We start from the raw sequence: 12736 nt of genomic DNA, 5'->3' as shown, positions 1-12736 counted from the left end.
GGTGCGTGCAATTTACCTACTTTCCCCTACTCAAATATTTGCATTAACAATCATATAGTCGATAACGTCATCGTTCTTCAATTATCGCCGGGCTCCTGAGGCCCCAGTAATGGCCCCGAAAATTTATCCAAGGTTGACGGTCTTTAATAGTCTCTCGTCGGTGGTTTAGTGTAATATGTATGTATAAATTATCCTTTACGCAACGTGAATAGCGTAATTGAAGTTTAATGGTGAATGTTCAGTTGAATGTTGCAATAATTCCTCATCAAAAAATGTTGGACATAAAGATTGGACGCCTACAAATAATTCATATCTTTGTGAGGTTAAGTAATATTTGTTATAATAAAATCATAGGAGAACATTAAATATAAAAATTATGTTAACATATGTTATTTAGATTAATATACAAAACAAGTTTGTAGTATTTTTTATAATACTTATTGATAAATATTACATATATTTAAAAGAAAAGAGTAATTACAATTTGAATTTAAGCGGGAGTTGACAAAAAATTCTCCAATCAAAGTGTCGAAAAATGCTCTAATCAAAAATGGCCGCCTTGCTGGCCAGCATTAAACTATACTCTAACTGGAATGGGCACTAGACGCCAGAGAACGTGACGAGAGAGAGCCATTTCGAAGGGCCACCTCTCTTTGTCAGTACAGTCACGTTAGAAAGTTTTGCAGTACCATGAGAATAGATAAACGAGCGACTTGAGTGATATACATAAATAAAACAAAAGCAAAATTGTATTATACTTTTTTAAGTATTTAAGTAACTTTTTAAGTAAAAGTTAATTTCTTTCTCGTTTCCACGAATTCCGTTACATGCTGTATCAACATAAAAACAAAGAAGAAATTTAACTTTTGAGTAGGAATGTAAGGAGAATGCTGACGCATGCGCAGAGAACGCTTAGAAAAAGAGAGGTGGCCCCTTGCATCATGCTATTTCTATCAATTCTATCACGTTTTCCGCTTACGGACGTTATATGGCAGTGCCCATTCCAGTTAAGAGTATAGTTCAATGCTGGCCAGTCTCTTATTCTAGGGTCTCTAGTGCACACCATTCTACTCCCATCACAAGGTAACCTAACCTAACCTAACAAGCAGTCTCGATACTGTTCGATCCGAGCCTACAAATTCGAATGTAAATAGACGCCAATGTGTTGTAGAAACGTGTCCCTCTGAAATCTGAAAGACAAACGGAGTGTGATTCGCGCAGCAGAATGGCCACTTTGTTGACGAACTTGACTGTGTCGAGCATTTTGAAGAAGAGCTTGTTCGACAATGAACAGCGGAAGAAGAGCAGAAAGGATTGGCGAAAAGCGAAAGAGCTCGAAGAGGCGAGGAAGGCTGGTACAGCGCCCGCGGTCGTCGACGAGGAAGGTAGAGACATTAATCCACATATTCCGCAGTACATCAGCATGCCACCATGGTACTTTGGGGCTCAGGGTCCCACCCTGAAACATCAGAGACCGCAGCTCAAGAAGCAGAAGCAATACAGCACCATAGACTCGTGGTACAACCGCGGGGTGGACACCTTGCGAGCGTCTACCAAGTACCGTAAAGGCGCCTGTAAGAATTGCGGTGCCATGACTCACAAGCAAAAGGACTGTTTCGAGAGACCGCGCAAGGTCTGCGCAAAGTTTACTAATTTAATGATTGCACCGGATGAATTCACACAGCCCAAGTTGTCTATAGACTACGACGGCAAGAGAAACAGATGGGCCAGTTACGATCCTTCCGAGCACCGAGCGATCGTGGAGGAGTTCCAAAAGATAGAAGAGGCCAAGAGGCAGATGCGCGCCGAAAAGCTCAACGCGGAGGAGAAGAACGATGAGCAAGACTCGGACAAAGATGAAAATAAGTATGTGGACGAGGTGAACATGCCTGGTACAAAGATCGACTCTAAGCAACGCATCACTGTGAGAAATCTTCGTATTCGAGAGGACACTGCCAAGTACCTGCGCAATCTAGATCCAAAATCGGCGTACTACGATCCGAAGACCAGATCCATGCGAGACAATCCTTACGCCTGTACGAATCGCGAAGTGGACTTCAAGGGCGAGAACTCCGTGCGTTTCTCGGGAGACACGCAGCAGCTTGCTAATGCGCAATTGTTCGCCTGGAATGCGCACGAGAAGGGTGTCAATGTACATTTGTTGGCTGAACCAACAAAATTGGAACTACTGAAACAGAAATATGACAAGAAATGCGACGAATTGAAGGACAAGGCGCGCGACAGTGTGATCGAACGTTATGATGGTGAGAAGTACTTTATAGCCCTTATGAGAAGCATTTTATAATTGTTGGCGCGGACCGAGCACTATGTCAAGTATTCGAGATACGGTAAAATAACCATCAAGGGATAAGACAGATCATAAAAATTACATTTTATATAAATAAAATGGATATACTGTATACTTTATATAAATGTATACTTGACGTACTTTATATAAATAAAAGTAATTTAAAGGATTAAAGTTGTGTTGATATTAATTATAATAAATTAATACTAATAACAAACATAAAATGGGCCAAACAAAAGTGACAAATTGATATTCAAAAAATTATAAAATAAAAATAAACAATTTAATTAATAATTTTCTTATTATTTTAAATATACATTGCCATTGAATTTAGAAATCTTTCTGAAGAAAAGTAACTTAATAATTTCAGATATCTTGTATGTAAAAACCTGGACGTCAACATTACTTATCGTCGAATACATTTTAAAAAGTTTGCAAAGCTTTACAAGGATTCAAAGTGATCTCGCCTTCTCGCGAAAGTTGATCGTTTCAGTGACACTAATAATTCTCCCTTTGTACCTTTAAATTCCTTCAATCGTCTGCGTCGGAAGACGCTAGAACATTTTGTAGAGAGCATTCTAATGCTTGGTTTTGCATGATTGCGAGCTCTCCAGGTAAAGCCAACTAAATTATTACATTATATTAATGATAAAAATTATAATGTAAGTATAAAAACTTTCTCAATTTGTTTTATTTATATACTTTATAAATATTTCTTTTTTTATTTATAATTATGTAATTTCAACCTGTTTTAATATGTCATAATCTCATATTGCAACATAATATATGGTATTAACTTACATCGTGGAATAAAATTTGTAGAAGTTTTTGTAAATATCTATGTAAACTCACGTTATCCAGGATCTCATCGCACTTCCCGGTATCAATAAACTTTATGTCAAACCCGGCGGACCGTGTACAGTTAATTACTACAGCTCGCCTTCACGTTCCATTTGTATTGACTAAACAACCTGCGCCAAGACATTACTCGCGGATTGATAATCGCGGCATCACCTGACATTATTGTAACTTTTCTTTATGAATAAAATTTGCTTGAATTCTTGCGATCGATCATTAGACTGAATGATAAGTCATAAGCTATTTTAATGTTAAATTGTTATTTTAGGAAGTTTGCGAATATTAAGATAAAATATTCAAATAAGGATACTATGTTACAATTGATTTTTAATTATAACTTCATTTTAGCTGTTAATACCATACATCATGCAATGATGTTTAAGACACTTTATGGGATTAAAAAATTAAATACATATTATTAAATTTTTGTTAAGTATGATTCAATTCATTTATGAATGTCGACCTAGATATTGTTAATTTTGATATACAAGTAACCAATGTTCATGATGTTAGTCATTTATATGTTAACAAGATATTAAATTTTTATATACATGAATTAAAGGGATCACAAATTAGGCCAGAGAAAGACAAAATGGAAAACGACTTAATGAATTTGGATGAAATTTGCAAGGAAAGTTGTTCAAGGTAAAAGGAGAAATTTGTCCATGATGATTTGATTGCTATAGTTCCTGAGTAATGACGCCCAAAACTAGATTCCAATCTATGGCAATATATTACTGTTGGATTTAAGCTTGTGGGTTTATTAGTTTCGAACAATTTAAGAAAATCTTTTGACATTAAGTAACATATTTATACATATTATATTGTATATTATAGTAATATATTATAGATATATTACTATTAAATTACTTGTTTTTATAATTTGCTTTACAAGCTGGCTCTTTGTCATTCTAATTAGAGTTTTGCCACTTGCCTGGCGTTCCACCACCGTCGTGGTTTCCTCCTCGATTGTCATTAAAATCATTACGTTTAAAACCATCTTTCCCTAGTCTATCATTACCTTTGGATGAAGTTTTGTTAAAATTGTAATGGTTGTATCTTTTCTTTCATTACCATCGAATTTATTTCCAACATCACGCTTGATTCCTCTGTTACGTTTGTTAAATTTGCATCGTTAGGTAAGAACTTTTGTGTTGTATAAAAAAGAAACATATTTAATACTTGAGAAAATGGCTACATTTAAATTAAATGTAATATCTTAAAAATTTTCCGGCCACGCGGTTTTTTCTATCCAGGGAATGTAATGATAGACTCGAGTATAGACGCCAGGTATGATGCTGCCGCAAAGTCGTCCGAGACTGGTGATCCCGATTACGTTGTACATGTGAAACTCCGTGCTAAAGACGGTGAGTGGACCTCCGCTATCACCCTTAAATAACAAGTAAATTCAATTAATTTGTCTGTGTTTATAAATATTTTTGTCATAAAATGATATAGGGGAGTTGTCAAATGCGTACCACTTAAAATATGTTTTTATTATATTATATTTTGCATTTGATGTTGTTTTGGATGTTCTAACTAAAGTTCGAAAAAAGAGACTTCATTATTCAGGCATCTATTATTGCACATTAAATTTTTCAGTAATAACAAATTAATTTTTTATAAGTTTTTCTGTAACATGCTGCGAAAGGTATTATATATTGTAGAAAACCAATTGCATAAAGTGCACCTGTGATCTCTTGAATCGTATTGTCTTAAAACATGTTGAATTTAAGTAATTTAAGTAATTTAAAGTTAGAAATTATTAACTAATTCTTGTTAACAATTTATTGAAAAAGAGATAAAATATTCCATAATTAATACATAACGATATTGAAGTGATAAGAATACCGAAATAGAACGGATGTGAAAATATTTTTGTAATTAATATATTTTTATTTACTGCAATTATTAGTTTTATCATTATCATTTATCTTATATTATATATATATATATATAATTTTTTTTCTTATTTACTTTTTATTTTTGTTACTAAATGTTAATTGCTTATATTAAATAAGAATTTGAAAGTACGAATTTGTAAAAGTACGTTTTAGGAAACGCTACGCATTTAACAACTTTTTCCTAATGTTTCTCTTTTTTGGTATTTAACCTTTGATCTTTTGAAGAAAAATGTAACTGTAATAGTTACGAAAACAATTTTAATAGACTCACATTAAAATAAAAATTTTATTGAGAAGGATAAAACATGCAACTTTTGGTGCAAACGTGTTACCAGACATGTATCTTTCTTTTCTTCTCCCGCGCATATTTGCCAGTCATTGTTGATTCCTAATGGGAGCTCCACGGAGCTGCTACCATCGCAGTAACTCTCGTTGCAAGACGCATGGGAAACAAATTTGACTGTCACTTTTAATAGCTGATCTGAACTTTTCTCATCCTCTGAAAAATTAAAAGACATAATGCACTTAATAATTTTGTCTACATAAATATATAATTTTTTTCAATGACAATAAAATTAAATATTTAAAAATATACAGAAATAAACATTAATACTGAAAAAAAATTCAAATATTTAAATATTTCAATTTCTTTTCGGTATTTTATTTAATCTCATTCCGAGAATTTAATTTCGTTTTTCTTTATTTCAAAATCACGAGACTGCGTCTTGTTTCATATATTTCGATCAAAATAAAGGAAAAATGTTTGTATAAAAGATATAGCTTCTTCATAATTAAAGAAATAGCACGCATTTAATGGTATATATATATATATATATATATATATATATATATATATATATATATATATATATAAGATTTCTAATTATTATTTTTTAGAAACTTTAAAAATCTTTTGTCTTTGTAATTACCTCCGACTTGACCCCATCCAGTAGCGACTGCCTGATCATTTTGACCCATGTCAGGCCAAATTACCGGAAGACATGCTGGTTTGACATATACAGTATAGTTAGCTTTCTCCTTTAGACGCAGTATAGCTATGTCATGATATAGCAACGGGCGTTTATAGTCGGGATGTCTTATCCTTTCTGCGATTGCGATAGTCTGTGGCATCGCGCTGTCATTGGTCTGCACGAGATTTAGATCGCCGAGCCGTACCCAGTTTGCATTTCCGCTTTTTGAAACATAATGAGATTTATTATAATTACAATTATAATTTGTTAACACGTGTCAAAGTTTAGTTAATGATGGGAAAAAAGTGACTTTTAAATTAATTTAAATAGCAACATACAACAATAAATTCAAATTCTTCGAGAAAAATTTTAAGGAAGTTTTTGATAGTGGTTATTTTTAGTTGCAGTTTTTAATTAATTAACATTCAATATTTGGACGAAAATATCTGAAATTGTATATTTAGAAGTACGCTGAATCTTAAGTAAATAATAATCTTATTTAAATATTTTAATCGCTTATTTAATTACTTCCTGAAAATTTATTAATTTTGTTTATTTTTATTTTGGAATTATTCGTAAGAATAGCACTTTCACATGGTTCGATCAAAATTTAAAAAACAGAAATAGTTGTAGTTATAATGACATGAAAGCTACTTTTTATTTTTAATTTCTATAAAAGTGCTCTTATAATCAGTTTCTTTATCAATTTTCGAGTGTAAGTTAAGTGAATGAAGGTAGATGAAGCCGAAATTTACAATTCTGATGTCCAAATGCAGTGGGCTGCTGTCAGGACAATCTTGGCGGAAATAAGGCTACCGCCGCAAAACCACTGGATATTATTGCGATCGCCGAAACCCACGGCCGCCATGTGTGGAAATTCTGTTGGCTGGGCTGGCGTACCACCGATTACGATGTGTCTACTGATTTGGGCAAGTAACGAGTTACGGAGATACGGCATCGGTTCTTGCTTAAAACCAGAGACGGCTGCTGCGTTTTCTGCGCATTCTAAAGAAAAGAAAACATTAAGACGATTTTGAAAGACATAAATCTTGAGATACCAAATTTATACCTCAACCGAACTTAGTCTTCTTATTTGACAAATTGTGTTTTCATATCTTGCTCTTTAAAATCTCATTAATATGAATAAAATTTTACTTTATGTGTTTACGTGTTTACGTTATAACTTCACAGAAATGTTTATTGAAATTGACATGATAAAAAATATTTTAAACATTTTCACTTGAGTTTGTTGTAAATATCTATATTGCTAGTTTAGCATTATTAAGTTGATTATATTAGTAGAAGATGTGTATTCATCTAAAAGTTGTTCTTGCGTATTATAAGACATGTTCTTACGTAAAGAATTCTAAAGTGAGGTGTGGACCAATTTAGTTGCATAAAACTTAGTTTTAATAAATGTTGAAAGTGTTTTAGCAATTTTTATCACTCATCAGAAAATAGATTAAAAAGAAATTTCTATTTACTTGCTCGTGCTACAGATCCCCTTGATTTCAATGCCAAAGTCTGCGATATATTCGTTTGTTTAGTAAGTTCTGGTTGTGGACAACACACTATTGGAGTAGATCCTAAAAATCCGCACTGGATGGGTATTTTACCGGCTGACAATTCCTGGTAAACTTGCAGGCAATCATCTAAAAGTCTGCACACACCCGCAGAATTGTTGACCACGCATGACTCTGAAAAATACAAAACTACAAAATGTTTAAAGTCCTCTAAATCGCTTGAACAAAATCATCCGAATATGCTGAAATTTTTCACAATACATTTCTATAATCAAATTAACATCAAATAAAACACATTGACTTTTTTTATTGGAGATTACGTAAAGTCTGAACCAAATGTATCTTTTTTGAAAAACAGAAAAATTTTTGAAAACTTAGTAATAATAATAATATGAGTCAATTATTATTAAAACATTAAAACAGTATTATCTGAAGGGACCTGTTAATGAAGTACGCATATGTACGTACAATAAAATATTAGATATTATACATTAGATTTGAAATTTTAAAATTGTTTTTTTTTTTTTTTAAATCGGATTATGTATACCGATTTGTGATAAATATCAAAGAAAAAAAATTTAGTAAAAAAATGTATTTTACTTATTCAAACCGTACACAAACGCATTAGATATCAAATCGTCATAGCGAATTGGTACTTTTCGCTTGACAGCAAATCGCGTTTATTTCCACAATAGAAATTACTTAGCACGAAAGATTAATGCCAGAAGATATATTTCAGATTGTTCTATACGAATTACGAAAAAAATTTTTTTCGACTGAATCATTTTGACTGAAAACAACAAAACAGTGAATATCTAAAAAATTAATCGATCAAATCGAATCTTTTCCGTGACAACAGAACATATATAAATTATTTATTACTAAGGCTGTTTGAAAGACATTATATATATATATATATATATATATATATATATATATATATATAATTTCTTTTTTAATAATGATTCAAAAATTCAATTCTTTTAGTACGGTTTTTCCTTTAAATAACATAAAAAAATTGAGCAGTCTGATACGTAAACTATTTACAGAAGAGTTACGAAATTTGCTTTTTAATCTTGTCAATAACGTTATTCATAAATATGTTATAACGAATTAAATAGTGAGGATTGCAGGATTGTTTCTTAATGATAAAGATCTATTTCACAGCATGAAGCAATTGCCACAAAATCATTATGCCAAATATTACTAATTTGTATGACAGATTATACTTATTAAAAACAAAAGTAATTATTTTAAAAATTAATTTAGTTAGAAGTTAGATGAGTAAAAATTAATTAATTTTATCTTAACTTAATTAAAGTTAAATTAAAAGTTAATTTTGAAAAGCATTACTCATACTGAATTAGAAATTTGTAAGTTTTTAAAGTTTGATTATTTAAAACAAATAGAGAAAACGAGGGGATTGTGGAACAAAACAAGAATTTGCGTTTTTAGCGAGGAGAACCAATACTCACCACTGATTTCCTGTCCATAGGTCGCCCACAGGATCGACACCAATAGTAATAACGATGAGACGATCGATGCCATCCTTGATAAAGCTTGGTTTTCTCGTCTAATTACGAAGAATCGTCGCGATACAAGATATATCTCGTTTAATACGTCTGTTTTATATGTTTCGGTTTTTCCGATCCACACCCAGCTCACTTATCCTACCGTGATGATGACGAACTACGAGATCATTTTCATAATAAAAAACAATTCGCAATTAGTCGATCCTATTTGCGTCTTCGAGGAAGAAGGAAAGGTGCTCTAATGACGGATAATTAAAGCCTCTTTTACAATAGTAACGTAAAGCCGTAAAGTCGTAAAGTGTGATTGTAAGAGCTTATAAGCGAATGAATAACTTTCTTACGTTACAACTTTACGGCATTATGTTTACGGTTATTGTAGAATGGGCTTTACAGATGATCAGTTGTCGCGTGCCGTAAGGGCAATCTGTATCAGGAATTGGAATTTCCGTGATTTCTGTATGATTTCAAATCGAAATTGCTACAAAACCTGCAATTTTATCTTTACGAATGTATATCTTCCATGCAAATTGTCAAAATTCGCAAAAAAAATTTTCAACCGACATGGAATTTGAAAATTTTGTTCTCTGAATATTCAAAGCGCCAGAACTTCTTTGATTTTTGACTTTAGCGCTTCAGCTATTACGGATAATCGTTAGAACTCTTTGTAGAACTATCAGAACTCGTTGTAGAACATCAGATGCCCGAAAAGTTTTTTGTCCGATATGGAATTGATAATTTTCGAAAAATTGTTTTCGGAAATTCTACAACTTTGTTAGAGTTCTGTAGCCCCTCAAAGAATTCTATCGTTTATCTTTATTGATTAAGTGTATTAAAGTTAAAAACGAAAAAGTTATAGCCTTTGAATTTAGAGAATTGTGATATTGATTCCCCTCCGTTTCTTCAAATGGTGTTTTTATTGCTTTAATCAACGGAACTCTTTTTTTAATTGATTGAAAACTCTTCAGTGGACAATCGAAACTATATTTATTTTTTTCAAATTTTGAAAAAGTAGGGCCAATTTCATAGACGTCGATGCAATGCACTTTTTCAGATAAGAGAATAATTTTTTTACATAGATTTTAACGTTAGATAAAACTTAATAAATTAAAGTTTGTATTTTAAAAGTAATAAGTTAAAATCAAACATAAAATCATTTACAATCAACGGAGTTAATCAAGCTCTAATTAATGCTGTGAGAACCAACACAAGATGTTCGTGTGAGAATTAATGTATTAGCAAGCAATTGTTATTACAGACGTTCAATCTTCTGATTTGGATCATACTCAGTGTAAAATTATGACTTCATTCCACGAGCAATAGTTGATAATCAGGCTTGTGTAGCGCAGGTACAAAAATTGGCAGTTGAAAATGATGTAGTACAATTGTAGCCAATGTGATACATTACGGTGCGCGTTGTTGTATAAAAAGTTTTTTGAATGGTTATACTAAAACAATTATGTATAATATTTTTCTAAAAATAGCGCTACGTAAAAACAATGAATGACGGAAATTAGATAAAATAGAAAAAGAAAAAGGAAAGCAATACTAACATACACAGAAAAGAATTTTGCGAAGATAAATTAACTTACACGAGGCGGATGTACAAAGTAACAACGATGTGCATAGAATGAACAGTTACAGAAAACTAAGCGGTATAGTGAAGCTGACATTGAATATATAATAAATAAACAGTAAATCCGAAGAGACGAAAGAGATAGAAACGTCAAGCACTAGTAAACAACTCTGTATATAACGAATCTAAAAGATCATAATTTTACACTAAGGATGATCCAAACCAGAGGATCGAAACGTCTGTAATAACAATTGCTTGCTAATACATTAATTCTCACACGAACATCTTCTGTTTGCTCTCGCGGCATTAATTATACCTTGATTTACTTCCTCAGAGTCTTTTCTTTTTTAATTTTAACTGAGTTAAGTTATTAACATTTAACTTTATTATTTTGCTTTTAACTTTTTAATTTGCTATTGCCCAATACTGTATCTAACATTTATTTGTTCGATGTAAATAAGTTGTTTGAATAATACTAATAAATAATTATTTAAATTTAATAACATTTTTTTATTAGTATACAGCTTGTGGTTTTGACGCGACCTTTTGCTAAAGAACGTGCTCGACGCATTTTTTCAAAACAAGTATTTGCATTTTTTACCGAGGAGAATCAATACTTGCCTTTGTTTTGTCCGTGCGTCACTGATAGGTTCGATACTAATACCAACAATAATAATAATGAGATGATTGGTAGCATTTTCGATCAACTTTGTTCCTAGTTTTTTTGTCTGATTTTGAAGACTCGTTGCGATAGTGTTACATGTGAAAAACTCCCACGATTACATTAAGTAATTACCTCTTTGCCATTAACTATGGATGTTGATAATGATGGCCTCCGATTGTATGCTGCAGATGCAAGCATTCGTGAGTCTCTCGCGTTTTGAACAGAAACATTAAGACGATTTTAAAGGATACAAAACTCGAGATACCAAATTTATATCTCAACTGATCTTAATTTTCTTGTTTGACAAATTATGTCTTCTTATCTTGCTTTTCAAGATCTTCTTAATATAAATAAAATTTCACATTACGTGTTTATGTTATAATTTTATAGAAATGCATATGCAAATTAGCAAGATAAAAAATATTTTAATTATTTTATAGTTTTAAATGTACAAAAAAACCTATTTTTTTTCTATTTTTCCGCGGATGTTTTCAATTTTTTCTCAAGGGATAGCAAAGTTTATTGGAAAAATTTAAACAATGTTTTACTATGTTGGTACTTCAGTATCAAAGTTAGTTGCTTTGCGATATGATTTCTTAACTCTAGATTGCCACACTTATTTTCGGATCTTTAGTTCGCCATACTTCAATCCGTGAGGCAACTCGATTTTTTGTCTTGTTACTTTTATTCTAATTAATATTTTAAAGCGTGCATTGTAAAAATTAAAAATATATAATCTAAATACAATGCTCATAAGATAATAGTTGACCGAGAAAATGATTTAAAATAATTAAATTTGTAACAATATATTGGAAAAAGTAAACTGTGAAACGAGATTACACTTTAGTGTTCACCGGATTAGGATATGACGAATTAGAGTTAAAAATTTGTGTTAATAAGAAATAACTAGAACATGAACTGTATAAAGTTAGACTAATGTTAGCTTATGTCTTTAAGTTTCTGTCCTTAAAATTTTTTCTTTCTATTTATGATAACGTAAGTATGAGGGAAACAGAAAACAAACCACAAAAATAAATAAAAACAAAATTAATGTATTTTTTTAATAAAATAAAATGTTGATCTCTTGATAATTGCCAATATTTAAAGTGCTTTACAAAATAATTACCATAAATATTAATTTAAATTAGTCTTTAAATTTGTTGTTAACGGATTACATTCGTTCTTACAACAGTTTGTTTAATAATTAATAATTAATAATTATTAAACCTCAAGTAATATAATATTCTAAATATAAACATAAAAAATAGCTTATTATTAATTTCAGCGCTTATACGAGTCTTATTTTGATGTCTTATTTTAATAATACTATATAATTAGGTAACATGTAATTTACATAGCAAAAGCAGCAATTTTTTGCAAAACAGCAATTTTTCAGAAAAAAA

General features: G+C 31.2%; 2 protein-coding genes across 3 annotated transcripts; one reads left to right on the top strand and one right to left on the bottom strand.

The window, feature by feature from the left end:
• Window positions 1–926: 926 nt before the first annotated feature.
• On the top strand, window positions 927–2482 carry LOC105202812 (pre-mRNA-splicing factor Slu7). Its single transcript, XM_039458199.1, has 2 exons — window positions 927–1083; window positions 1172–2482. The coding sequence occupies exon 2, from the start codon at window positions 1226–1228 to the stop codon at window positions 2303–2305; it is 1080 nt and encodes a 359-aa protein (XP_039314133.1). The 5' UTR covers window positions 927–1083; window positions 1172–1225; the 3' UTR covers window positions 2306–2482.
• A 487-nt stretch (window positions 2483–2969) lies between these two features.
• Window positions 2970–11089, bottom strand: LOC105205597 (venom protease). 2 transcript variants are annotated; one of them, XM_026134954.2, is made up of 7 exons: window positions 10686–11070; window positions 9040–9253; window positions 7526–7738; window positions 6797–7046; window positions 6000–6262; window positions 5403–5569; window positions 2970–4556 (listed from the first exon to the last, which is right to left on the bottom strand). In XM_026134954.2, the coding sequence occupies exons 2-7, from the start codon at window positions 9110–9112 to the stop codon at window positions 4386–4388; spliced, it is 1137 nt and encodes a 378-aa protein (XP_025990739.2). In that variant the 5' UTR covers window positions 9113–9253; window positions 10686–11070; the 3' UTR covers window positions 2970–4385. The 2 variants fall into 2 exon arrangements, with proteins under 2 accessions (XP_025990739.2, XP_039314132.1); XM_039458198.1 differs by having other exon boundaries at window positions 4435–4556; window positions 5342–5569; window positions 10686–11089.
• Between the last annotated feature and the right edge of the window lie 1647 nt (window positions 11090–12736).

Source organism: Solenopsis invicta, chromosome 16 (assembly GCF_016802725.1).
Source record: "Solenopsis invicta isolate M01_SB chromosome 16, UNIL_Sinv_3.0, whole genome shotgun sequence".
Lineage (NCBI taxonomy): Eukaryota > Metazoa > Arthropoda > Insecta > Hymenoptera > Formicidae > Solenopsis > Solenopsis invicta.
The sequence above is the reverse complement of the archived record's forward strand: the minus strand, read 5'-3'. Positions and strand labels throughout refer to the sequence as shown.